We start from the raw sequence: 26,355 nt of genomic DNA on the forward strand, positions 1-26,355 counted from the left end.
GTGAGACACATGGCAGTTTATCCAGCCTGACAACATCTCTAGAGAGAGGAGAAAAATGAACAATGCGAGCCAACATTTTCACCCTAAAATAAGGAGCGCTAATCCTGTAATATTTAATCTGCACAGACATAAACATTAACATGCAATCCTCTAAATGCTAATCAGACAATCCCATATTAATCCTCGTGAAGCCTTGCTGTAGCCCGAGCAGCTGAGGATGAGACTGCTGCATGCATCGGTCTATCCTGGCAGGGGTGCTAGGAGGTGATGGGGGCCAGTTGTCAGGAGACCACCCCAAACAGGGCCCAAACAGCCAGCTGGAGGGATTGAGGAGGCGCCATGTTGCACTGACTGACCAGATTCTTCAGATAGCTCTTGGGAGGACACGCTGTCCGCTGGCAGATGGGAAGAGGGATATCTCTCCAGCCTCAGTGGAACCCCCTCCACCCCGCCTCCACGGATCAGCCCGCAAAACCTCTCACTCTCGCACTTCCAGTCTCACTCCACAATCTTTATCTTACTGTTTTTCTTCTGCTCGGCCTCTCTGCCGGGTCCCAAGCGATGTCTTAGGAGTTATGCTCTCCATGTTGAACTTGAACAGCTGCCAGGATTTAGCTGACCCTCCTCCCTTGACCGGCACTATAACTGAATGCAGTTGCTCCTCTTAACATGTTCGCTCCAGTAAAAATAATACATGCACATGATGGATACTTCAGTTGTGCTTGGAGCCCGCTACCCCTCATTTACAGAATTTCAAATAAATAAACTATGTTCTCTGATCTCTTTAAGCACCATAATTTATCCCCTAAACACACACACACACACGGACAGCAGGTTTTACAGCATGCAGCTAAATTAAAAACCGTACACAATTAGGTGATTCAGTGTTACTGGAAAGTGTTGCTCATGATAATTGCAGACTATTTGGCTGTATTAATCTGACTTCAGTCCTGCAAGTATTTTGACAATGAGGCTCCCATAATCTTTGTGGCAACCCGAATGAAAATGCACCCCTGATGGAACAATTACCTATAAAAACAAACGCTGCGGCGATGGCCTGCCAGCGAGTAATGGGATGATAGACAAGAGAGCTGAAACAGAGGAGGGGGTGTTCTTGAGAAATGCAGAGTCCATTTGTTATGCACTCATTGCCACCAGCACCCGAGGATAAGTAGGAAATGGAACAAGCCAGTTCAGGATTAAGAGTCAGGCCAGAAAGTCTCCAGGTAACTCCATAAAGGGTCAACAGACTTCTGATAACAATCTCATGGAAATATGCTTCCAAGAAAGACTTAAGATTAGACTTGCAAAGGATTTTTTTTAAAGAAGTCTCAAAGAGGAGTAGGGCAATGCATGCTCTACTCAAAGCAATCTCTGATCTCAAAGGAATCAGTGCCAGCTTCATGCCAGCAACATCTAACTGTTCATTTGTCTTCTCACTCAGCGGAGCCACAGCAGAAAGTCAAACCACACAAATTATCCTCAAGTTATTTATCAGTGAGATTAATCGGTTAACTGTGTGTGAGAGTGTGTATGCCTGCGTGTCTTTATCTCCCAACTTTAAATCAATATTTAAATAAAAATATAGCCCAAATAACCTCTGGCTCCACTCTGGATAAATACTTCATTTTCAAAAATCGGTCATCTCACATGTTCAAAGAAAACATCGGTCTGGAAAGTTTCGGAGCTCCTTTTTTTCTTTTTCTTTTTTAATACTTATTTGGTTGTTTAGTTAAGCTTTTTCTCAACTTGGAAAGAGATCTAAAAATGTCACAACTAGTTTATATTTGTCAAGTTTCGATGAAAATGATAAAGTACAATCCCCTAAATAATAATCCTTGCTTTTTCACAAATCTTTAAGGAATACAAAAAGTACTTGATAATTGTTTTTTCTGAATTTCCAGACACAAACTGACAGAATTCCTGGAAGTGCAGGCTGGAAAGTTTCATAATAAATGTTTATTTACTAACAAAACAGTTTGAACATGCTGCGAAAAGACCTTTTCAACATAGACGATTCATTAAATTACTTGCCTAACTTACTTTAAGTAGTTAGATTACTCGGCAAACATGTTTCTGATTTCAGGGGAAAACCCGACACCCACATCCAAACATATAAGGACCCAACTACCTGCTTCCACTTTAACTCACAGTCCCAGGTCAGCTTCTGCTACAATTACTACATTTCAGTACTTGAACCTCAACTGGACCTCAAGCTTCTATCACTGCTTTCACCTACACATACATTCAATGGCCATTTTATTAGATACGTCTTGTTATTACTGGGTTAGAACCCCTTTTGCTTTCACGGCACAGATTCACAGAACAGTCCTCAGAGTTTTTGGTACATGTTGACACAAAAGCATCACACAGCTGCTGCAGATTTGCCAGCTGCACATCCATGATGTGAATTTCATGTTTCACCCCTCCTAAAGGTGCTCTACTGGACTGAGATCTGGTGACTGAGGAGGCAATTTGAGTAGAGTGAACTTACTGTCATGTTCCAAAATTGTGAGATGATCTGAGGGCACAGGCACATTATCCTTCTGCAAGCACCCATTAAAGATGGATACTCTGTGGTCACAAAGGAATGGACATGGCCAGGAACAATACTGTCGATACAAGGCAGGGTGATGTCGTACCTCCCATCTGAATGTATCTGAATAAGTTTTTCTAGTCTTATATAGTCCAATTTTGTGAGTTTGTCTGAATTTAGCATCAGTTTCCTGTTCTTAGCTGACAGGAGGGGCACCTGGTGTGCTCTTCTGCTACTCTTCTACATACTGTGGTTGAAACTAGTGGTTATTTGAACCGAAGCACTCTGGCCTTCTAACTCTGACCTCCGACAACAAGGCATGTCACATTTGTCTTCTTATGTTTCTTCTCTGTAAACCTTAGAGATGGTTTTGTGGAAAAATCCTAGTAGTGAAATTTCTGACAATATTACCTAATAAAGTGACTGGTGAGTGTATGCCTAGCTACAGTGAGTGCTCACACGTCATCTAAAGCTTCCAGCAATTCAGATTTAACTCTAACTTTAGCTGAACTCTGTATTTTCACTACCAAGACTGCCAGCTCCATCTTTAACAAATTCTTTACACTCACTATAAAAAGTTCACAGGAATGTCCTTTAACTACACATACAGCCATAGCCACGTCTGACTTTGATACTATACAGCACAACTATACTACAAACCATTATAGCTGGCTCTGTGCCCCAGTCTCCAACCTTTCATTTTAGCCCAATCAACAGACACCCTCATTTTCAACTCACCAGCAACAGACAGAGGGAGACCCTAAAATAAACTTTGGTCTCATCTATTCCCCACTCATGCGCATGCTTTACTGCAATAAGGGCCGTTTTTCTGAAGTGATTTGTGTTTTCTGCTTGTGCCTGATTATGGCTCTTCTTCGTCTGAAGCACGCCTGTCACAAGACCAGACTGTAACTCCTCCTGCGAGAGCGCACAGACTCTGGCCCAAATTAGGCATCTTAGAGTAATTAGAATAAACACAGCCTTCACGCTCCACTCCGCTCATTCATCATGTGCTGCTGTAGCGCAGAGGAAATGCACTGTGTTCAAAAGTGTGCAAAAGAGTAACACACTCGGTCAGATTGTGCTCTTACAAGAGCTGCGGGAGAGGCTGGAGACAAACTTTTACACTGAATGTGTTTCTTATTGTGAGGCTGCAGACCTCCTTCCTCTAAAGAGTGTGGCCTAAGGAAAAGGAAGAGCTGGAGATCCAATTGAGTCACAGAGGATGAAGTAGTATGAAACAATATCCCGTGCCGCTATTGACTTTGGGCAGACAAAGGTAGAGGCAGCAACACATAGAACAGATGAGAGGATCAGCCACTAAGCCTTCATAAATCTACTTGTTTTAGACCTTGACCTCTGTGAGCGAAGCTTTCGTTTAACATTTAAACTGAGGTGAGATTTCTGACTGCCGGGAAAAGCTACAAATCTGGCCCCTAAACACCACAGCGGAACTGATGAGGCCCGACAGTACAAATCAGGGACTGACTCACTGCCGCTGTTTCTGGTTTTAGTTGAGAGACAGGTGACTTCATGTTTTATAGTTGCTGCATTAACAAGAATGACACATTTTTCTGCGAGCCAATGATCTCATCTCGTGAGCCTGCCGAGGGGCAGGTTATCCAAACCGAACTCCGTCCGCACTCACCAATGACGATGAGGGTGTAGTTGACGTTAACGCTACCAAAGCCGTTTGTTGCTTTGCAGATGTAGGTCCCCGCATCATCCGTCTCCACCTCTTTGATCTTCAGGCCCATGCGGAGGATACGGAAGCGTATCCAGCCACTGTGGATGTTGCGTGCGTCTTTGGTCCACATTTTGAGGGGTGGAGGGTCTCCTTCCACCGGACATGGCAGCTTGATGGCACTGCCCACCCGGGCCGTCTGTCTGTGCTCAACTTTGTCAGACACCCGTGGAGGTCCTGAGGATGCAAGAAAATATGCAATTATAATGTCTCATATATTTCCTCATATGTAACAGCTCACATTTAAGTCAGTAAATGTGAACGCTCACTTTCAGATCATCTTTTTCTCTTCTTTGCTTTTTATGATGACACTGAGAGCATCTTCAGGAAAAACCAGTGAACAGAAACGAGAATTAAAAAGATGTTGAAGGAAAACGTTAGTCTGGTTGGTTTTAGACACCATTAAAATATAGTGAGATAGAAATCAGCTTAAATCCTTTGTAGACTCATGATGAAATAACATTATAGCTCCAAAGCTATGTCCCCACTCTACTGATTTTTGGCTGCTTTTGTTGTTCTTTACTATTTAAATGCTTTATACTTAATATATTTTGCTCATTTACCTGCTTTTTGTCTTCTGCCTTTCTTTCTGCAACGTTATTGTTGTCTGTGCAATAATGTGCACTGCATCACTGTCAACTGAGAGCCTTATAAAAAAGGGGGCCACGTGATAAAGTTGTTTTGTTAACAGTGAAATTGTGTTTCTGTGGCTGACCACAATATTCAGATGGTGCTCCACATCTTTTAGCATTTGTAGGCCAAAAACATTAAACGCACGCAGCAACTCACTGTGTTTCCCCCCATCATAGTGTAACAGACAATGAAACATCACCTGAAGAGGGATTAAGAGTCTTTAGGATGAAGTAGACATGTATCATTTAGTTTGTTTTTCTTCTTTTAGTAACATTTAAAAGTAACAGCAGTCAAAACATAAAAATCTAAAAATCTTTTAATTTGCATGACAGATTATAACTGAGTGATAATGAAAAAACAGCTTTATTCACACTTGCAAGTGGAAAAAAAAGCATGTGAATCCTGACTTATCAGGATCAAACCAGAGTCTAAAACAGTGAGATCAGAGGCAGATGAAACGAGATAGAGGCAATTTGTCATCTTCTCAATGATTACCCAAAATCTTGAAACCAGATTGTAATAATTGGTTAAGCCCTGTCGTTCACTGCCTGCACAGAGAGGGTGAAGTGTTCTGGCTCTGGTTATGTGTAGCGTGCAAGACATCAAAGAGATGAGAGGGGGCGGTTCTCAGCGAGACGGACAGCAGCCTATTCTCCCGGCTCTTAATTGGCTCGGGTCTGGGCCCTCAGATCTGGTGAAGTGAAGCAGGCCGAAACACCCTGTGATGGTGTTAGGAGGCCTGCGCCGCTGGTCGCACAGCGCCGGGCCTCCGACTAACCCCCCATCAAAAACTAAACAAAACCCTGAATTACTGAGCAGAGCAGACGCGGAGGAGAAACAGGAGCTCGAGGGAGTGCAGAGGGGGAGGAAATGCAACCAAACCCTATACCTGCGACAGACCTCAAAAGTACACAGAGCACAGACTGCGGCTCAGGACAAATGGGCGCTCTGCTCGCAGTAAAAACAATGGAAAGGGTATGTACACATGGCCTCTCCCAATGCATGCATGCATGCATACACACACACGCACACACAGGAGTCACATTCCTTCAGTGCATTTCACACATATGGTAAACAAGAAGTTCATTATCCTGACACAGGTAACTCCCCCTGGCATCCATCACTTTGCTTACAGATGTATCTCAGCTGCAGGTACAACATCTGGGCCGCTATCATTTCTAAAGCCAAAAATCTTTAACTCTCTTTTTTTCTCTCTCAAAAAAATACATATAGCTGTATAAGTAAAAAAAAAGAAGAAGAAATATTTCAGCGTAAAAGCAGCATAAAAGCAACGAAACCCTCTTTCCTCCACCCATAAACTGAGAGTTTTCCCTTTCTCTCTGTGGATGTCCTTTCCTGGTCCACAGCACGCACAGGAAATTGGAAGTGTCATTGTTTATGTCTGTGGAGAAAATGCAACCGCAGTCTTTTTGGCTGTTGTCAGCTGGCCCGTATCTCACTCCACAGCTACTAGGAAATCAGAACAGAGACGCTCACTGTTTCTCCTCTGTAGGATCTGATTTAGGACCACAAACACGTCCCAGCGTTGGCTCAGTGCTGCTCGAGCTCATATGGACCGCGAGTCCTAAAGGATTTAACCGCCTCGGGAAAACATAAATACATTTCTGCCAAATCTTGAACAAATAGGCTACAGTTATCTCTTCCGACTTATGGTCTCACAAGCCACTCAACCATGTGTCCCTTCTGGATTAATGGAGAGGAGTGACTTACAAAAACAAGGCCTGACTCATGTCAAAGGTTTAGCTGAAGTAAAGCATCAAAACAGATTGAACTTGCAAAGGAAATGCTTCTGTCAAAGCTGCAAAATATATTTCTTGAGACGTAAGTACAAGTCGGAAGAAAATAAAAAGAGACAAGAGAACTTCTGAATGCCCCGTTTCCATTCATAAAAAATAAATAAATTTTTTTTAAAAACAAGGGTGAACTTTATTTTTTTTGCACTTCTTTGCAGAGTGTTCGACACTTACAGTAAATTCACGCCGACCTTCCAGAGGAGGATTTCCTTCCAAGCTGAGATTTCTGTTGGCTTTATGTTTGTGGTGGTTTTGGCTAACCTGAACTCTCACTGCTGCTTCATTTACAGGCCCATTTTTCTGTCGCTAAATGTGTCCTTTCCAACATAAAGGAATAATTTGAGGGTTGGAGAAGTAACCTTATTTCCTTTATCAGTGCAAGTTAGATGAGAAGAAGTTTCTGATAAATACTGACACTGGAAAAAAACCAGTTCCATCTCTAACCTCCAAGTTTTTGTACTTGAATAAACATGATATGATGTGCCAGTTACTGAATCTAAACATAAAGGCAGGAAGATTTTGGTCTCCTTAAATGTGTCTCTCTATGAAAAATCTATGGACTGGAAACGAGAGGAAACTAGAGGAGTCAGAGAGCGGCACTCCCCCCCGAAGGGCAATGACTATACTAAAACTTTGATGTTTTATGATGCTTTTATTGCAGACTGACAGGATGACGTCAGTCTGTTTTCATAACAACACTTTGATATCTGACCTTTGACCCCATGACCTTGAAACATTACATACTAAAATGGTGTATTTTATCTTCTTCATCCATATGACTGGAGCAGAACTGGCTGAAATCTTTGGCTTATCTAAGCTGTAAAAACTCGAGATTTTAAAATATATTCAAGCAGTTTGTGATTTTGCAAAACTTCATGGCAGCATTGTGAGGCGCAAATTTTGACCTTCAGCGGACGCTAGCAATAAAGGTCATATTCAAATGCTTAGCCACCCTAGGTACTGATGTCCCCAAAGGCCTAGTATATTGTTGTGAATTTTGAAGATAATCCATAAAAAATGAGGGTGTGATCTTGAAGTTCCAATTTTCACCACAATTAAATCAGATATGATATGAAAACTGTAGCCGCTGGACAGACAAATAAACCAAACTGATTACATACTCGTTCCTCTCAGGGCAAGTCTGGTTGTGCTTAAAGGTGAAAAAAGCTGCCAATCACCATCATGACTGACACCCTTCATGTTGTGTTATATTAATGTTTTCTTTCTTTATAAACAGTCAACAAACAGTGTTTTCTACTAATAAAGGCCTTTCCCACAACAGCAACATAACTACTTAATAGATAAGAATTAAATACCTGAAGAAATCCTGTTGTGCATTAACAAAAAATGAAGCCAAATCTATTCTATATAATGGCCAGCAGGTGGCAGAGCCTGTGGTTCCAAAAAGATGTACAATTGTACAGAAAACTGCGAAAACTACGATGGTTCTCAAGCTGAATAGTTTCTTTTCTTTTCTAGTTTTGAGTCTTATTGATAATAGCACGATGATACGTTCATCTTCTTCTTCTCATGCAGCTTGCGGGGGCTGGAGCCTATTCGAGCTGCCATCATTTTTAAAAATTATTGTCACGATTACAGCCAAAAAGCACACAGCCTTGTGAGATTACTGCAGTATCCCATGGTTTCTCAATCAGATCTACCTTTTATTGGGAGTTACAGAAGTCCACAGCAGTAAAAAACATTGCATCTAGCTTGACTAAACATCTGTCAGAAGCAGAAAAGAAGCCAAATGCCATTGTCAGGTTTTTCATTGCATTGGCCAAAACCATCACCGAGCCATTAAGACGCACAACTTGAAGTGATGTTTTTTAACATCAACTTAGTATTCATCTTGAAGGAAAAATGGTCATCTTTTTCCTTGCAGATGAAAACCTAAATACATAACATCAAAAATGTCGTAGCAAGAGAGAAATTTGATTATAACTGGATTAAAATCCCTCAACCGACTGAGCCTGATTCTGCCGCAGGTTTCCTTCCATTAAAAGGATTTTTCTTTCCTGCCCACTGTTGCCAAGTGCTTGCTCATAGTGGATCATCAGATTGTTGGGTTTTCTCTCTTGCATTGTAGGGTCTTTATAATATATAGCACTTTCAATCAGCTTTTGTTATTGGGCCCTATTTAAATCAAATTGATTAGCAATATGTTAAAAATTTCCAAATCAATAAAACAAATTCCGAATTTTAACTTGTATTTCTGTCTCTTTTTATTTTCTGTCAGTGGTGTAAACATTCAGGTCAAAGTATTAGCAAGCTAAATAATGAAATTCACTGAACTTTATCGCCTGTTTTCTTTTTAGTTGTATCAATGACTGCATGAAAGATGGACGACGCGACAGCTGCCATGTTGCACTTTTGCAGCCTGAGTTTTCTCAGTCATTGGTGTGGAGGGGAAAGCTATCCGCGGCGCTGTCTTCGGTGGGCCTGACGGTCTCCGTGTCTTGTGGTCCGGGTCATGACACTTCAGGGGTGGGTCTCCTTCAGGAAGTTGCAGCTGTGATTTTTAAATGAAAATACACTGGTCCTTGTATATAATAATAATATTGTTTCTTACAAATAAATACTGTTCAATGAATAATTGCTTACTATCATTTTTTTAGGAAATGGGTTGTTCTATTGTTCTATTAATGGAAAGATGCTCATGAATATGTCTTCTAAGGCTGTTTTCAACAGTTATTTCTGATTGTCGCCCCCAACTTCTTCCACCCATTAAAAAAATACTACAAACGCCCCTGGACAGAGCTCAGTGTCAACCTGACTGAAATTGCTTCATTGGACATAACTGTATAATAATCGGTCTAATATTTTTGCAGTTTATGGCAGGAATAAAGCATATGGCTTAGATCTGTCACATCGATCAATTGTGCTGGGATCAATTTTTGAATAGCGTGACTTTGAAAAATAGACGCTATTTATTATCTAAACTTGCATGAGTTAAAAACTGAGAGCAGTCGATACAATTTAAATTCCATGACTTACAATAATGAACAACAGACCACACTGACACTATACAAGAACATCTGAAGTTTAACATGATCTACTTTCATGTAATGAAAATGCTAAAAAGTGTCTAAATTGAGGAGGTGCTGAGGAAGACTCCATTACTAACGCTGTTAAAATGAGTTTTTCAGCAGCAAACTGAAGGCTGACTGGCTGCTCTCACCTGTCCAGCAAGTCCAGCAGTTCTCAGTAAATGATGGCTACGTTATTGCTTGAATTGCCCAGCTAGCTAATTCTTGCAAAAACCAGAACACAAATCCAAGTTGGTGTGTTGCCAAAAATATCAAAAGATTCCTTCGGTTGTGATGAAAGGGTCTGGGTGATCTTGAACTTGGACACTCGAGCCACTCCTGAGCTTTTTTGGCTTATTACAGTTTTGGCTGTTGCTCCGAGTGCGAGGAATGTGCAACAAAATGACTTCCTCCCTCAATCTCCGTTCCTCCAAAGCTTTTGAAGTCTTTTTTGAAAAACAAGGCATGAAGAAGTGCTGAAATCAAGGACATCGTCTGAATAACTTCAGAAGTGTTTGTGTTGTGTGCATGATTGCATCGTTTCTTCGAGGGTGGGGGGGGCTCCACTCTACTCCTCCACCTCCGCCCTCTCAAGGACAGGTTCTCTTAACCTTGGAGTTAAAAGCTTTGAAAGCACACAGAGGCCTTCTGTGCAACAACACTTCCAGGTCTGAGAAATGGGAAATTATTGCCCTTTTAAGATACACAGTTTAAGATGCCTGATATTCAATTGTCATCACACCATAGAGGAGGTCGATTGTACTGCAACAGACTCTTTTCTGGTTACCTCACAAAGTATCAGTCCTCTACAGACACAGGGATAAATGGACATCTGCCCGACTCATGAGAAACTGGTGAGCGTTTACTTAAATTGTTGGAATTGCTGGAAAAGGATACACGTGACCATATGGGCTTTTCCGTACTGCTGCGCTGGTAAAGCGCTGCTTATTATAAGCGAGCTTCATGTGTGAATGGAATCTTTCATAGTGCAGGAAGAGGAGGAGGAGGAGGCCTGGCGACTCACAGAATTAGCTCTGTTTTTCTTTGCTCAATTTGGTGATGGATTATTTTAAGAGAAAGGGGCACATTCAATAAGAAGCATTCTTGTGATTCAGACTAAATATAGCCAGCTTTTACGAAACCTTGTGAGCGGGTTAATGAGCAGTTGATCTGTCGTGCAGGCATCTGTGGAGGGAAATATGTTAGGAAATGTCAGGAAGAGAATGAAAGAGGGGAAAAAAATAAATAAAAAAGTTAAAGACTACAAAAGCTTCCAGGCTTGAGCAACGCTCAGATGTGCTGGCAGCTTTCTCCTTGTTTATTTTTTTTCCTCTTTGACTAAACACCTGTGGATTTGTAATGATGTGTACATGCATTTTCTAGTCCATACAAAGTGCTTCGGCCTTAATCATTGCAAACATGTGAATAAAAGGCTGACTAGGCTGCTGACAGCCATACCAATAGAGAACACCTGGAAGTTAACCAACCACAATGAGACCAACCCCATAATGCACGCAACACTGTCCGCCTCAATGCACGATACAGTTATTCAAACATTTTCCAATAAAAAGCATTTTGTTGCTTAATCTCCAGCCAACTGCAGGAATTTTCTAAGGCATCAAAAGGCTTTTGCACGCAGGCAGACTGTAGTGATTCATTACTAAGATAAACACAGATCTGAGCGAATGTGTCTTCAGTGTGCAGTATTTACATAAAGGATAAGAGGCGCAGAGACAGACAGGAGCTGGAGAATGCTTCCTCCTCCTCAGGAGCACTGTGTTAGCTCATCAGAAGGCAGAAGAAGGAGTTTAATGGAGCCTGTGCATCCAGGGAAGCATTCTACAACACATTTTCTTAAAGCCTTAGGACCAATGGCATAATAAAAGTTTAAAAAAATGAACAAATAAAAGCAAAGTTCAAGGAATATGAGAGACAATGAGGGGGGTGAAAAACTCCAGCTGGAAACCAAATCCAGAGCCGAAGACTTCACTTGAGACCGGAGGGGTTGGGCGAAAGGTGAGGTGGACACTGCAGCTCAGGGAGTGTGTGAAAGGCCAGAGCTTCTGTTCAGGGGCTGCTTCTGCTGCGCTCGGCTATACATTTCACAAACAGAGATAAAAATCTGCATAAAACAGTGAGACCGGGGAGGAGAGCCATCTTGGCAATTCAAGAAAGGCAGAGGTGAGGGTGGGAAGGGGAGGCTGGGTGAAAGGGGATGGGATACGTGGAGTGGCGAGAGCGGTTGTTCTGACAGCAGTGAGGCAGCAGAGGGTGAAGAATGCCGTCTTTTCTTACCCGTCCAGACGTCCTGCCCAGCAGCTTCACCCAGTGTGGTAATCAATACCGGTTATTTTCCCCTCTCGCCTTTCCAATCAATAGATAAGAGTCGGGTAAGACCAGTCGGGACAATGGCTCTTTCTGTGGCACCATCAGATCTGGGGTGAATAGCAACTGCTTTAGTGGTGGGAATAGTACAGGAGGAGCTATTGGATAACACGAGGGACTAGAAAAACAGCAGAAACAGGGTGGAATAAAAAGAAAAGGGGAATAAGATGCTCCTGTCAATCTATCTGATTAAAGAAGAATCAGAGGAGTAACATCTCTGCCTCTGCTTCCTTCGCCCAGCAAAACAACAGCCTCCTGCCGACTGCTCATCAAAAGAACAGGAAAGAAACAGAGAAGAATTACTCCAGCGTCATAAAGCTCCGGGAAACATCTCCATCACGCGGCTTACCCTTAACAGGCCCTACTGTGGAGTCTTTGAACTCTAAGCTGCTATATTTCATTAAACTTGACGGCCTTCTGCCGGCCCCAGCTGCCTCGGCTGGAGCAAAAAGCCTGTGCGTGTGTGTAAGCTTTTTTAGTCTCCTCTCTACTCTCTCCTGTGCAACTTAAACAGTTAATTAGTGAATATTTCTACTTGTAAATAAACCAGATTAATTCATTTAAACGTGGATCAGAGGTCTATTATTACCCCTGAAGCAAAGACAACCTCTGCTAACGTCAGAAAAAGTACCTTATATTATAGTTTATTATTTAGACCCTTGTTTTTGGAACAAATTGATCATAAGAGAAGATGTGCTGAGAACCAGGTGGCTTACTGCCAAAAGCATCCTGGGGAAAACTTTTATGATTATGTGAAAGGTCTCTTTCACTTCAGGTTAAGGGGTTTCCATGAAGACTGTACTTTTCCAAGTGTGTGGAAGTATGGAACCCTTATGGAAAGTCTTTAACCTGAATTAATAGAGGTCTTTCTTGTTGCGTTTTAGTCTTAATACCAGGAAGTGAAAAAGGGGGTTTGCAGTGGAACACCTCCTAGGTTGGTTTTCCAGGATGTTACCTGATCAACCAGCACAGAAAACGGGACATTTCTTTATTTATGGGCTGATCAGGGATCGTTGATGCCTGTTTGTTTCTCTGTGTTAGCAAGATTACCCAAACACTGAAGGAAGGAACGCGATAAAGATTGGAAAGGATCTTTCTTTAAGTCTGTGCAGTAGGGCATTGGCCTTGACGAAGGAGCTGCCCTTTGAATGCTCTTTTAATTACAAACACTGCTTTCAAAGAGACTTGAAAGACGTGTCAAAAAATAGCACTCTGGTTACAGTAGGAACTTCACTGACTTGTGCTGTGTAGTGGTGGGAAAAAGGAGTCAGGGGATTCCCCTTCTTTTCACTTTATTTAAAGGTGAATAGCACAATATCCTGAGTGATGTTACTCCTTTACAGTAAACAGAGGTACTTTAAATGATTTTAACAGTATCATGCCATCAGACAGCTGGTGCATCAAATGTGTAGTAACTCCCCCAACAAAACGATATTTGACGACCTCCCCTTAACCCTAAATGACGAGTTTTGACACCTCAGTAATATGTGATATAAGATGTTTGGTTTGGTTTCTATGGTTCTTACCTTACTCAATGACTATTTTGCCAGTGAAATAAAAGCTGTGAGTTTGAGTTTAACTGTGTTTGCTAGTTCCACTAGCTGCTCGTCACGTAACAGTCCATGACAAGTTTTCTGGGGGGTTTTTTCAAGGGTAGTTGCACAGTTCCGAAAAGAGCTTTAAGGGTTATTCTTACTAAGCTTTCAATTTTGATTTTTTAAGTCTACTACTCAGCCTTTATAAATGATGAAACTGTATATGTGTGAGATTGTCAAACACACTGTTGGTTATGGTCATTGTTGCTGAAGCCCATGCAGAATTGTCTTAAACCTGCATTCTTTGCAGTGGCCAGCAGGGAATGACGTTTGTGGTTCCAAAAAAACAAAAACAAAACCTACTTTTCACTTCATTATGACCTCCGTTAATACCTTCCTAATAAAGTTATGATCTCAGCAGCTACTTTAAAGTCTTACTTTACAAAGTAGACAATATTGTATAACATATCTCCACATTTAGAACAAATAAATGGTAAGACTGGGTATGCTTTATCCTGTGACTGAAATGCGTGCAGTGGCCTCAGATTCTAAGTCAGATCAACTCCTCCCTAGGCATGTCTGTTATCATAAAAAACTAGATGCTAAACTAGGGATAGGGCAGGGATAGCTCAGTAGGTAGAGTGGTGGCCCCATGATCGGAAGGTCGGGGGTTCGATTCCCCTGAACAGCTACCCTGAGGTACCCCTGAGCAAGGTACCGTCCCTACACGCTGCTCCCCGGGCGCCCATTGGCTGCCCACTGCTTCACTGAGTGAATGGGTTAAATGCAGAGAGGGATTTTCCCCACGGGGACCAATAAAGTACACTTTCTTCTTAAAACAGAATGTCACAATCCAGTGGATAATGTCAAAGAAGCTACATCTGTATTTGAAATACTGATTACAGTTTTTCATATTAAAAAGAGTAATTATCCTGTAATGTGTGACTTACTTTTTGGTTATTTTTTTCTATCTACATCAAAAGGAAAACACTTACTGAACTTATCAAATTTAACAAAGGAAGTGCTGTCAGACTAGGAAGTGTTTCCATCTGGAGTTACAAAGTCACGTTTTTCCTCAAATATTGCTGAAATTTAAATATTTTCCCCAAAAATTCCTAGAAAATTGAACATACCGACGGAGTGCCACAATCTTTCATGCAAATGCGAGTCTTGCTGCACTTGTCCCGTCATAAAAAGAGCACAGCAAGTGGCACTCTAGCCGTTTTATCTCACTCCATTAGGCTAAGGCCTGGTGCACACACACGGGCTGAGTGTGTGCTTAGGGCCACTTATCAGGGAAGAGGCAACAGCGGGGAGGCTGTGAGGAAAGAGGAAGGCCAAACAGAGTGGCAGACACAGAAGGAGAGAGCAGAGACGTGGAGAGAAATAAAATCAGGCAGAGGAGAGAGAAGCAGGGTGAGGGTTAAGGAGAGGAGGGTCACTTTAGAGAGCAGAAGGGAGCAGAGGCTAAGATGGCAGAGAGGCCTCCTTTAACACAGCTCATAAGGAGAGGAGGGCTGCAGGGGGGAGCAAAAGGCGATTAGGTGGGCCTAGGCGGCAGCAACCAAGAATCCCAACAATCTCGCACCCCACTCCCTGGCCCGCACTCAGCCTCGGCCACATGACACACTCAAACAGACTTTGCCCTCTCTCCATTACAAAGCAGCGCACCAACAAGCACCTGTTTATTACTGTCTGTCTAATACGTTTGGAGGTTGGCCGACCACTTGGCACTAAATGGGACATTGTGGGAATGCCCACATGTTTTGGCTGCACTGCACTGCCAGTGCATTGTTTCTTATTCTCCCTCGCAGACAAACAGATATGAATGTTTAGACACAAACTCGTATTAATCTGTATGTTATCATAGTCCCCCTCGCCAGAGAAAACACAGGGTGTTAAATATTAAACTTCAGGTTAGTATTTAACTGCACAGAGCAGTTCTCCCTCACAGCATCTTGATAAGATAAACTGGTATTCTAGACACTCAAATGGTCTTAAAAGAATAACATTTGTGTAAATTTAATCCCTGATTTGTTTTTTAATCTATGTCTGTACTAATGTGTAAGACTTTGAACTGGCTAAACCTAAAATAGCTATTTAGGTGTCACAAGCAGATGTTTTATGCAGGGTGTAAAAAGCCAACAAAGTTGTAGAAACCACACATTGAGCAAATTTACCCCCTTCAGACATCAAAGGATACTTTTTGTGTTTTTAATTTTGGACTTAGACCATTGGGCATCCAAGAGTTCAAGGAGCTGCAGCTGAGTCTGAGCCAGGTGGTGAAAAACCTGCAAAGACTTTTGCTGGCATGATATCAACTTTGCAGGTAAGTCTAAGTCTTTGTATAAGTCTAGGACCACATGGAGGCTTTTGCAACCTTCATTGTATTTACCAGAAACCAACAATAACTAAGCTGCTGGGTTACTTTAAAAGGGACCCATTATGGTAATTTCCAACACCTGATTTTTATTCTTATTCTTAAATAGCACTTTGCATGATTCACAGTTCAAAATAATCCTTATTTATCTCATAGCAGATCTTTTTGGAGCTCCTCAGTTCGTTTACCTTCTGGAAAAAATAATTTTGCCGTTTGTTTCTTCTGTTTGGCCCCTTGTAAGCAACAGATTTGAGCAGTGTGTGGGTGAGACTTCTGTGCTCACAACCAGACACATTTCAGTCTGTACCAAAAGCTACTGACCCTCTAATCCCATAGTGCACAGATATATATAACCAATGGGATACATGGAGTTTTAAGATGTGAAAAGGGAAAAAACCCTTGCAGATCACTGCTTCAGAGCACAAATGCTGCACAGAAAAACTATTTCCTCATAGCAAGACTTGCTTTGTTTTTTGGGGTTTTTTTTCCTCTTATCTTTTAGCAGTGAGATGCATCCTGCCTCTCACACCCTCCTCCTTCTCCTTCATCCTTACTGCATTCCACAGTTTGGAAAAAAAAAGTGTCCAACCTGCATTTGGCTCATTGTGTACAGTGAGTGACAGAGAAGCACAGAGACTGTAAACAAGAACTTTCTGAGTCAGACATGCATCAGTCACCGGTGGACCCAAGTGTGTGTGTCTTTGCGATGATGATGACAGCTAAGCTTGGTGTGAAACACCTCTTATGGCTTTCCAGGAACCTTACACCAGTGTACAGTCTGAGGACAAGCCAATCTCCATGACACTAGGAAGCACTTTACACCAGTGCCTTTGTCAACAAGGCCTTTCAGGACAGGGCCAATGACAGACTGTGATGTAGCAAGAGTGTTTGGGCAGAATGGAGCAATTCAGACAGCGGCGGGAGGGAGGGAAAAGCCGGGGGTGGAGCAGGTGAGGGAAAGAGAAAGGCGGGTGAGACAAGAGACGAGACAGAGCGGGGGGGAGAGAAGGGGAGAGGCAAGACGAGACAGACGGAGGGGGTGGAAGAACTGGCAAAGCTCTCACTGACAGCAATGGGGCCTCCTTGACAATCCAGGAATATTGTCTGAAATCAATCTGTCATCATGGAGCTGTTGAGTCTGTCATTACGATGTGGTACTCGCCCTTTCACAGTGACAATTTGTTCAGTGCTTTCCCAGTTCACCTTACTACTGCACTGTAGAAAGGTCACTGCCCTCTATCCATCTCTGTCTGCTAGTCTGTCTGTCTCCCTCTTTGTTAATCAACCGTCCACACAGAGCTTTGCAGCCCTTTTACCGGAGTGACCTGCACAGAAACAGACGGCTGATGACCAGAACAGACGTCCTGCTGCAAGAACGTCTGTTACATCATCGATTTTCCATATTTCCAGATATCAAAAATAAGCGAACAACAAAAAAACTTTCTAGAATAATAAGTCCAAGAGTCTACAGCAGTAAACAGTGCTTTCAGGTAAATGCTAACATGTTCACTTTTAAAATAGTGGCATGCTGAATTTTTTAGATTTAATATCTAGCAGTTGCAAGGCATTAAGGCTAATAGAAACTTTGGTCATAAACCAACATTTTGGGCTCATTTTGACCTTTGACCTGATAATGGGTTCATGTAAAAAGGCAGTGGACTCATGTTTTTATAATGAATCCTCTGGGAACCACAAATGTCTGGCATTCTTTCCAACAGTCATTAATGAAGGTTGGACTTTTAATGAAGTAAAGTTACTCTCATAGTGAACTAACATGAGAAAGCCAAGGATTCAAAGAAGAATAGACTTCCTGTAAAGCGTGAATTTCTGCCCACAATGTGGTGCCAATCCATCCAGTATAAGCAGTCAAGCGTTCACTGAATTAATGAGCTATTTGACCCGTTGTTGGTGTTACTAAAGGAAAACTGAAGGGATCAGCAAAGTCAGATGACATCATCCCCGAGGGAACTTGAATTTCTGGAGCAAATGTTGTGCTGGTCCATCCAAGAGTTACATAACATTTCAATCTGAACCACAGACTTAGCCACTGCGACTCACTGATTGGTGGACTACCAGGTTAGAAGTATCAAGTGTTGTGTGATCAAGGTGAAACCCCGACAGCTGAAAAATAAAGCCAACAAACAGCACCAGAAACTGCAGTTCCTCGAGTGGCCACTTGAGGATGGCTCCAAAAGCGAGTCAGTCATCACCACAGACTCCCATGTCATTTTAGTCCAGTTTTACAGCATTTAATAGACATACTTACAACCTGTATAAAAAAAAATCAGTGCTGGTGTCAATGAAAAGTTTCCATTGAAGATGGTGAATTTAATAACTTATCCAACTGCATACTGGAGATTTGGAGTTATGGGTGTGTCCCTAAGCACGTTAATTGGAATAATTTTGGCATCATGATCGGTGCCATTTTGGATTTTTTGGAACCAGAATTAAATATATATTTGTGTGAGTGGGTGGTCCATGTAGCAGAACAGAGGTGCCATCGGCACAGTATCACAAGGCATAGCTAGCGCTGCTGCCTCACACCAAGGAGGTCCAGGTTGGAATCGACCGGCTGGCTGGAACCTTTCTATGTGGAGTATGCATGTTCTCCCCATGCTGGCGTGGATTTTCTCCAGCTACTCCGACTTCCTCCCACAGTCATTCGCCTCTGGCCCAATGAAAACTGGGATGAGTTCCAGCCCCCAAACCACAACTCTTAATTGGACAGGCAGTAGAAAACGGATGGATGTCCATACTTAGTAATGTCACTGACTATGAACATGTTCACTGCTAATAAGTGCAAACCTATAAATAAAATAAAAATGGAATTTCACTCACTGAAATTGAGCAAAAGACCTCTTGGATACAATTAAGTGCACAGCAATACATGTAATCTGTCTGATAACTGCATTAAAAAGAGCAAAAAGCTACCACAAGATCCAGTGCTGTGGTGATCCCAAGCAGACAGCTCTCAGCTACGACCACAACTGTTGGCACCCACCTCACTCAGAGTCTACACCAACAATAAAGTAAAACTTTAGCTGTTAATATAATTTAAAGTAGTTTTTTGGTATGAAAGCCAGAGTCAGGAGGATTCATCCTCTGGGGACCTTTACTGTACAGATTTCATAGTAACACAACAGCTGTTGAAATATTTTAGCCTGGACAGACTGACACTGCCATCATTGCTGTGCTTGCATGGTTGAAAATACACAAAAATAATGGCCAGTTCAGCTAATCAAGGCACACAGTAACTGTATGATTGGCATATTGCCACCGTCTGCCAAGTCTTAAAATCTATCTACATCCAGACTGGGGACTGATCCAAGGCCTAAGCTCACATCTCTGTGCAGGAGGAAATCAAATCAGTTTCACTGCATGGTGCAGAATTCCAGTCTGGGACAGCAGTAGCTCTGCTATAAAATATGACAGATTATACTCTTTCCCCCTGAAATGACTTTTCCTCCCGCTGCACTCTTCATGTCAAGGGGGACAGATTTTTTCTATTCATTTGAAAAAGTGGTGCATCCCCAAAATAATAATAAATTTTTTTAAAAATTAAAAAAATCAGAGCTTCGAGCCTTCACATCCCGTGCAGAAACGGGCACATGCAGATTCCATCACAACAGCCTGGATGCTCACAGAAAAATCCTCCTACTTTGGCATATTGTGAGAAGCGGTAGCCTAGACCAGACTGTATAACTGGAATCAATGGGGACAATGTATAAATACTTTCCAGGGTCATTCAAAAGGATCCTTAACGATAAAAAGTGGAAGTGAATAAGCCTCAAAGCCAAGTGGGGTCTTACTGAAGCTCATCAGAGGAGACCTGAAACAAGGGGGGGGGTCGAGAAGAGAAGCAGAAGCCTCATTCAGAGCTCGTTATCCCAGCCATGCCTTGGCTCGGCTTTCTTTAAGCCCGGCCAGCCACCACTGTTGCCACCACCACAACTTTCAATCATCCTTTTAACTGCTGAGTGGCAGGGTTAGTCAGAGGTTGGAAGGGGTTGTGTGAGGGACTGTCAAGAGATTCCAGATTAAACCCTAGACAGAGGAAGAAGAAGGAACACAGAAAAACAAAGATAGAGCAATCTTTAATGGTTTGATGTGTAGTAATGCATTAAAAATCAAAAAGTTGACTCAAAACCAAAAAGAATAAAAATAAAAGTGGATGGAAAACAATAAGGATCTCCTCAAATGATATGCAACAGGTTCACCCTGGGTGCACGATTTGGTATTCTGATAAGTCAGTCAGAGACTTCAGCAGCACAGATTCTAGCAGGCTGTGGCAAGTACAGCAAACAGGCACACACAGTCAGATGGGGCAGATAATATTTCTGCTCTTTAAATCAGCCTTTTATTCACTAACATCACAATGGCAACTCTCAAACTTGTCCAAACCTGCTCAGTCCAAGAAACACCTTCAAGGCCATCATCGCATTAAAGTTGACAGTATAGATAGTATTTTCCCGAGGCAACAAAATGTTGCTTTGGTACATATTTTGTTGGAGATACAACCAGGATCTAACGCCAGATGAAAGATGTGGAGAAGCAGGAGAAGAAGGAAGTAAAGTTTCAATTTCTGCAACACCCCCCCCTCCCCAAACTCACGTGCCCAGGTATGCATCATAAATCTAGAAGTTAAAATTTACAGGAAAAAAACCTCAGCTTCTCCTGTTGAGCAATGAAAGTGGAGATCAATTGGCATGTCATCATTTCTCCTACTAAAGTGACTGAGCGAGCAGCTGTGGAGCACAAAACAGGGAGGAAGGTGGCTGGGTGGGGGAGCGGGGGGTTCGGGGAGGCTCTCCATGACTTGGCTCCTCGAAAGAAAAGAGAAAACAGAGCGAGACTGCAGAAATGAAGGAGGCTTAGAAGGAGGGGTTGCACAAGACAAACACTTCCCGCTGTGGGGCTGAAATGTTATTGTAAGGTCACTTGTAAGGTTCCAGGAAGGCAGGGACCCTTGCCCCCCTCCCACCTACCCACCCACAAGGCTTGCTTCCAGTCACTCCGTCCACTCGCTTTCTTTGGCCAAGGGTGTAACGCAGCAGCTCTGAGAGTGGAGTCTAAACAGTGTCCGGTGTCATCTTATTTAACACCAAGCAACTGCCAATTAACACAAATCTGTTATTCATACGTCTGCTAAATAGTGCAAGTCAGACCAGCGAAAGGCACAAAGTCGATTATCATCTGAATGGTGGCCGTCCCGACGCCTCTGTGCGAGCAGCTCCGTGGGTTTCGCGAAGGTTAACAGGAGCAAAAGGAATTCTATTTAGCTGAACTCAAATCCATTCAGCAGGCAGGAAGAGTGTGTGTGGTCTGAAAACACTCCCAGAGCCAACTGCCCAAACAAACTAATGAGCATTGTACACACACACACACAGACATGGGGACTTTCTTAAAAAGTAAAAAGAAAGGGGGAAAAATCTGAACATTAGCATACAGCTGAAAGTGGCAGACAATACTTTGTTGAAATTCCACATGAATCTTAATTGAAGTGTCCATTAGAGTCAGTCAATGAGTGGGAGCGCTGCTCACCAGGATTATACGACCCCGCTAAAGTAAACACAGAGTGACCTCCATTATGACTACTTATCACGGCTACGGCTCTTTCCTTTCGTTCCCCTTGGAGAGGTGAAGTCGGACACATTCCTCCCACCAAATGTTTCCTCCTGAACTGACAGGGTCAGCATTGTGCGCTGATAGATTGGGAACAAGGATTGTTATAGCGCTGCTAACATTATTTCCGCGATAGAAACAGAGGGATTTGTAGGCAGGAGGTATATTATTTCCACCTGGTTTAGAGGGGAAGGAGGTGGAGTGGGAATAGTTGTTGGTCTACCTCTGAGGTTTTCCAAATTGCCCCGCGCTCCTTGGATGTCTCATTATCATGACTTTTCTCAGGGTAATTTCAGGCTGCTTAATAAAACGCACGCATATATTCAGAGGCACGAAAGCAGCGCCCATTCGCTCTCGTAACTTCTTCTCACGCAGGCCTACGTGGCACCACCTCAGGAAAAGCGAGTCCCCCGTCTGCTATGAGCTTAAATACACGGCAAATAAGTCCAGTCAAAAGGGATGACGAGGGTTTAAAATTAATTACCGCTGCCCTGTCCAACCTTGGGGGACCACTGCACACAATAATCCATCCATTGTTCTCTGCAAATGGACCCAGCCTCTGTAAATATGGGGCTGTGAAGAGCTGAGCAAGGCTGGGTGGGAGTAAAGGTCAGCTCGAGCCTTGTTTTTAACGACAGCACATTAACTTAACTGACTTCCTTCGACTTTAGACTGGTAATAAATGAGAGGAAATGCAGAGAAAAAGAAGGGGACATGTGTTTAAAAGGGTGGCATTCACTGGTGGACGCGTGGTGTGGGAAACAGAAACGATGCGCCGGACCAGTCGCGGCTTAAAGATGAAGTGCGTCTTCCTTTGACTTCTGCTGTTTGGTGTGAGATGAAAGACAAAAAGGTAACATGAAGCTGATTTTATTTCTAGCACTAAATGAGGCATTAAAGTGCGAGTTGCATAAGGAGGATTAAAAAAACAAACAAACATGTTAAACAGCTTTTCAGCTCTACCCTTTCTCATTCCCCCACCTCGTCTCACCAGCTTGGCCCACAAGCCACTGTTACACCTTCTTACTATGCAGGAAAATATATATATATATATATATATAAGAGGACTTTGGGGCATTTTGTTGCTCAGAAACTAGCGTCATCACGGTTTAAGGAAATGGAAAATGGTCTGAGAGCCAAAACAGCCTTGTGATTTTAAAAGCCCTTGGCATGCAGTTTATCTCATAGTGCATTCTTGGTATGAAACCATGATGTAACTCTGCTATAAAATGTATATTTTCCAACAGGGTCGCAGAGGAGTTTGCATGCTCTAAACTTTGCCAGATAGCTTTAGAAGTGAAGGAAATACGTGTGGGGTTAAATCACATAAGAAAAAAGGAAAGGGCTAGTGCAGCAGCTTAAAAGGACCACTGTATTTGATGCCTGGTTCTAATTAAAATGCACCAAAATAGTACCATTCATTGTACTGTGCATAACAGGGACACCTGGTACCTCTATTTTTTTCTCCCAGGGTGCATTTCAGCAGATCCATATGTCCAGGCTGCTGCATTCCTCGTTTAGCAGAGCCGAGCAGTCCCCGGACCTGTCACCACGTTAGAGCTCTGCTGGGACACATCACCGAGCACCTCCTCCAGCTGCTTGGGGAGGCAGAGCAGCACATTTGGGGGGGGCGGCAGAAGGTGCTAAGATGGAGGAAGTGCAGTGGCTACAAGGGGGTCCAGCTGTGACGTTACAGCACAGAAAGAGGGAGGTCCGTGTGTATATGACTGAGTGTGTATTTGGGGCTCTCTGTGGTACTAGGGCAGGGGGTCCTGGGTCAGATGTCACCTGGTGACTGACAGCAACAGGCTCAAAGTCGTTCACCCAAACTTACTGTCCTCTCAGGTGCACTGCCTGAAGTGTTTAGATAACAGCAGTAAAGTAACACTCCCTACGTGTTTTTACTGTTTTCACACACAAGCGAAAAGGGGGCCCGTCCTTTATGATTTCATTTACATTTGTCAACGATGTCATCATACACTGTTAAGTTTTACAGGGACAGCTTAACAGCTCTGCTGGCCTTCGCTTCACTACAAAAGCAGAAGCTTTGAATCAACTACCCCCTCCTACAGACTATATTTCACAGCATGTCAGAGTCAAGCTGTTGCATTTGGACTGTAACACAGAACCCACTGTATCCCTGCTTCTGTTGGTGGAACTGTGGGATATTTACACTTCACAGACTGTCAGGGAACGTACAAAAATCATCTTGCTCAGACTCCTTGCCAGCCGCATATCTGCAATTGTACATGTGTCCCTGCATCTGCAACCACTTTCAGAGAAATTATGAAAAGCAGGCTGCAAATGCTTCCCATTGCCTGACATTAAATCAGCTCAGGACCCATCGGACCTCGGCTCCCCACCGTCCAAACTGGCTTCCCCGTTTTGCTTTGCTCCCTCGCTGACATATGTTAATCTGTAAACACAGAAAATTGCCTGTCTAATCTGATTTAGCCTTCACATCTTGTTTACTTTTGGTTTAGTTGTGCCGTGAAGGCACGGCTGCCACGCTGTGAATGAGGCATTGTCTGCAGACCCACAGATGTAATCTCCCCCTCTAAACCGCCGCCAAGCCTCCCACCCCCGCCTCCTGCCCCCTTCTACCTTGAGCCATGATAGCCACATGCAGGTATTGTACCTATCAGACGCCTCTCGAATCCACTCACACGCTGAGCGGGGAGAATAAAGAAGGCGCTATAGAGCCTGCTTGTTTTGCCAGAGAATAATCTTCGGGGGAAATGTTCTGGTTTTCAGATTTCTCTCATTAAAAACTGAAACGAAGTTACAAATTCTGCCTCTGGCTTTGACTCATGCCACTGGATTGCATCAGACATGGTTCAGTAGTCGGTGATGGTGGATGAAATCACAGAAATTGTCTCGAGAGCTGTTCACGAGCTGTTGACAAGCTCACTGTAAGTTGTCTTTATAAAGCAGAGTATTGATACTGGCACAAACAACAGCACAGTGAACTGTGGTGAGACTGAGGTTTCCCACTCTCCAGTCGGGGTTACGGTCAAGAAAATATGCACGCACATGAACACACACACAGACACAGGGTGTTGTGAGTCAGGCCCTTTGGCCAGCTACTTGAGAGCTGGACTCTTACACCAACTTGTGTTCTTTCACCCTGGGAAGCTGATGGATGATGTTTGTTTGGTTTTGCTGTAGCGAATGCACACACACACACACACACACGCGCGCTGCCATGACTGAAACACACAAACTAGGGGTAGGGGACGGGCTGGTTTGCCCTCTCTCATTCCGCTGTCCTGTGTTGATTTTGGGCTGTGTTTAGAGATTTTTGTGAGTTTTAAGTTTTCCATCTCTTCTCTGCGCGACAGCATTCAAAACCCAACTGAGGCTTTCTTCAGGCTCACAGGAAACCAGCCAGTCAGCTTGGTTAATAATGAGCTACGACTGCTGTATAAATGAAAAGAAAAACCCAAAAAATAAATAATTTTAAAAAATGAAGCAGCTCACCTCTTACGCAGTCAGTCAGCAAAACAGCCTCAAAGATGAGTAACACAATCTTCAGGATGTCCATGCTGTCCAAAGACAAATTCATCTTCCCTAAACCTGAAAGACACATGCACAAACAGTTACACTGCTGGAGGATAACAAGACATTTGTATACAAAATAGTTTAAATACTATAGCTTGCTTATAAAAGTCCTGACCAAACCTAATATGCACTATATCACTAACAAACTGGAGGTTCCCAAACTAAGACACCTGGGATATTTTTGTGGTTTATAAGGAAGTTTAAGGATTTTAAAATAAAAAACCAAGCAGAATTTATTTAATGGCAATATGAACATATAAAGTTAACGTTAAATAACACAGGATGTGTGCAGTTTTTCCACTCCTTCCAACTACAGGTAGACACCTAGGTTTGGGACTCTACATTAGGGTCAATATTGAGGGTTTAAAAAGTGCTGAATATCTTAATAGCACAGTTATGTATCTAAACGACATATTCAGATACAAAATCAAGGTCTGGGAAAGCAAAGCGTTCATGGAAACTGTTGCTTTTGGCTAGTTTCTTAATGTGCTTACAGTAAAATATCCCTCCAGCTGCTCAAATGAAGGTCGGGTGAGAATGCAAATAAAAGTATGAATAGGACTTTAACATACCTTAATATTCAGTGAATTAAGTCAGCCTCGTATCAGCCTCTTGACTGAAATGCTTTTAGCTAAAGTCCGTGTCGAGTCCATGAATCAAAAGTGACAGCGGTCGACTTTCCACCGACCTCTAACAGACCAGCACATGCCTCTCTCCGGGATAAAATAACGGATTCACGGCTGCAATAAAACCGGACACTTCCATAAATCACAATAACAAAGTTTCCAAAGTGTTAGGGAAAAGAAAACTCAGGGAAGTCCAGTCCGGTCCGTGTAGTCCGCTTCATCCACAGAGTGACTTTTCCAGGAGCGCGCACACAGCCGAGACTCGCTGTCCGTCCCAGCGCTGCAGCTGCGGGCCAATCACAGCCTGCAGAGCCCGGCCACGTTTAACTCTTTATCTCTCAAACCAACCTCTTCATTACAGAGCTGTTATCCCACCGCTGTCAGCTCAGCGCACGGGAAAGAGATAACAGCTGCAAACTGTTAAGAAGGATGCCATGCAAATAATGGGCCTTATATAAGCCATTCTATTGTTCTAATATAATATCTGATA

General features: G+C 42.9%; 1 protein-coding gene across 1 annotated transcript in view; it reads right to left on the reverse strand.

Annotated features, from left to right (window-relative positions):
* Nucleotides 1–26,150, reverse strand: part of LOC102196771 (fibroblast growth factor receptor-like 1) — a 33,089-nt gene extending 6,939 nt beyond the window's left edge. The window contains exons 1-3 of the mRNA XM_005723993.1: nucleotides 25,812–26,150; nucleotides 25,159–25,254; nucleotides 4,185–4,457 (exon numbers count right to left, since the gene is read on the reverse strand). Of these exons, the coding sequence (XP_005724050.1) occupies nucleotides 4,185–4,457; nucleotides 25,159–25,243 (358 nt within the window). The 5' untranslated portion in view covers nucleotides 25,244–25,254; nucleotides 25,812–26,150. The remainder of the gene's footprint in view (nucleotides 1–4,184; nucleotides 4,458–25,158; nucleotides 25,255–25,811) is intronic.
* Between the last annotated feature and the right edge of the window lie 205 nt (nucleotides 26,151–26,355).

The sequence above is a fragment of the Pundamilia nyererei genome, unplaced genomic scaffold (genome assembly GCF_000239375.1).
Source record: "Pundamilia nyererei isolate P.nyererei 1_Seehausen unplaced genomic scaffold, PunNye1.0 scaffold00010, whole genome shotgun sequence".
NCBI lineage: Eukaryota > Metazoa > Chordata > Actinopteri > Cichliformes > Cichlidae > Pundamilia > Pundamilia nyererei.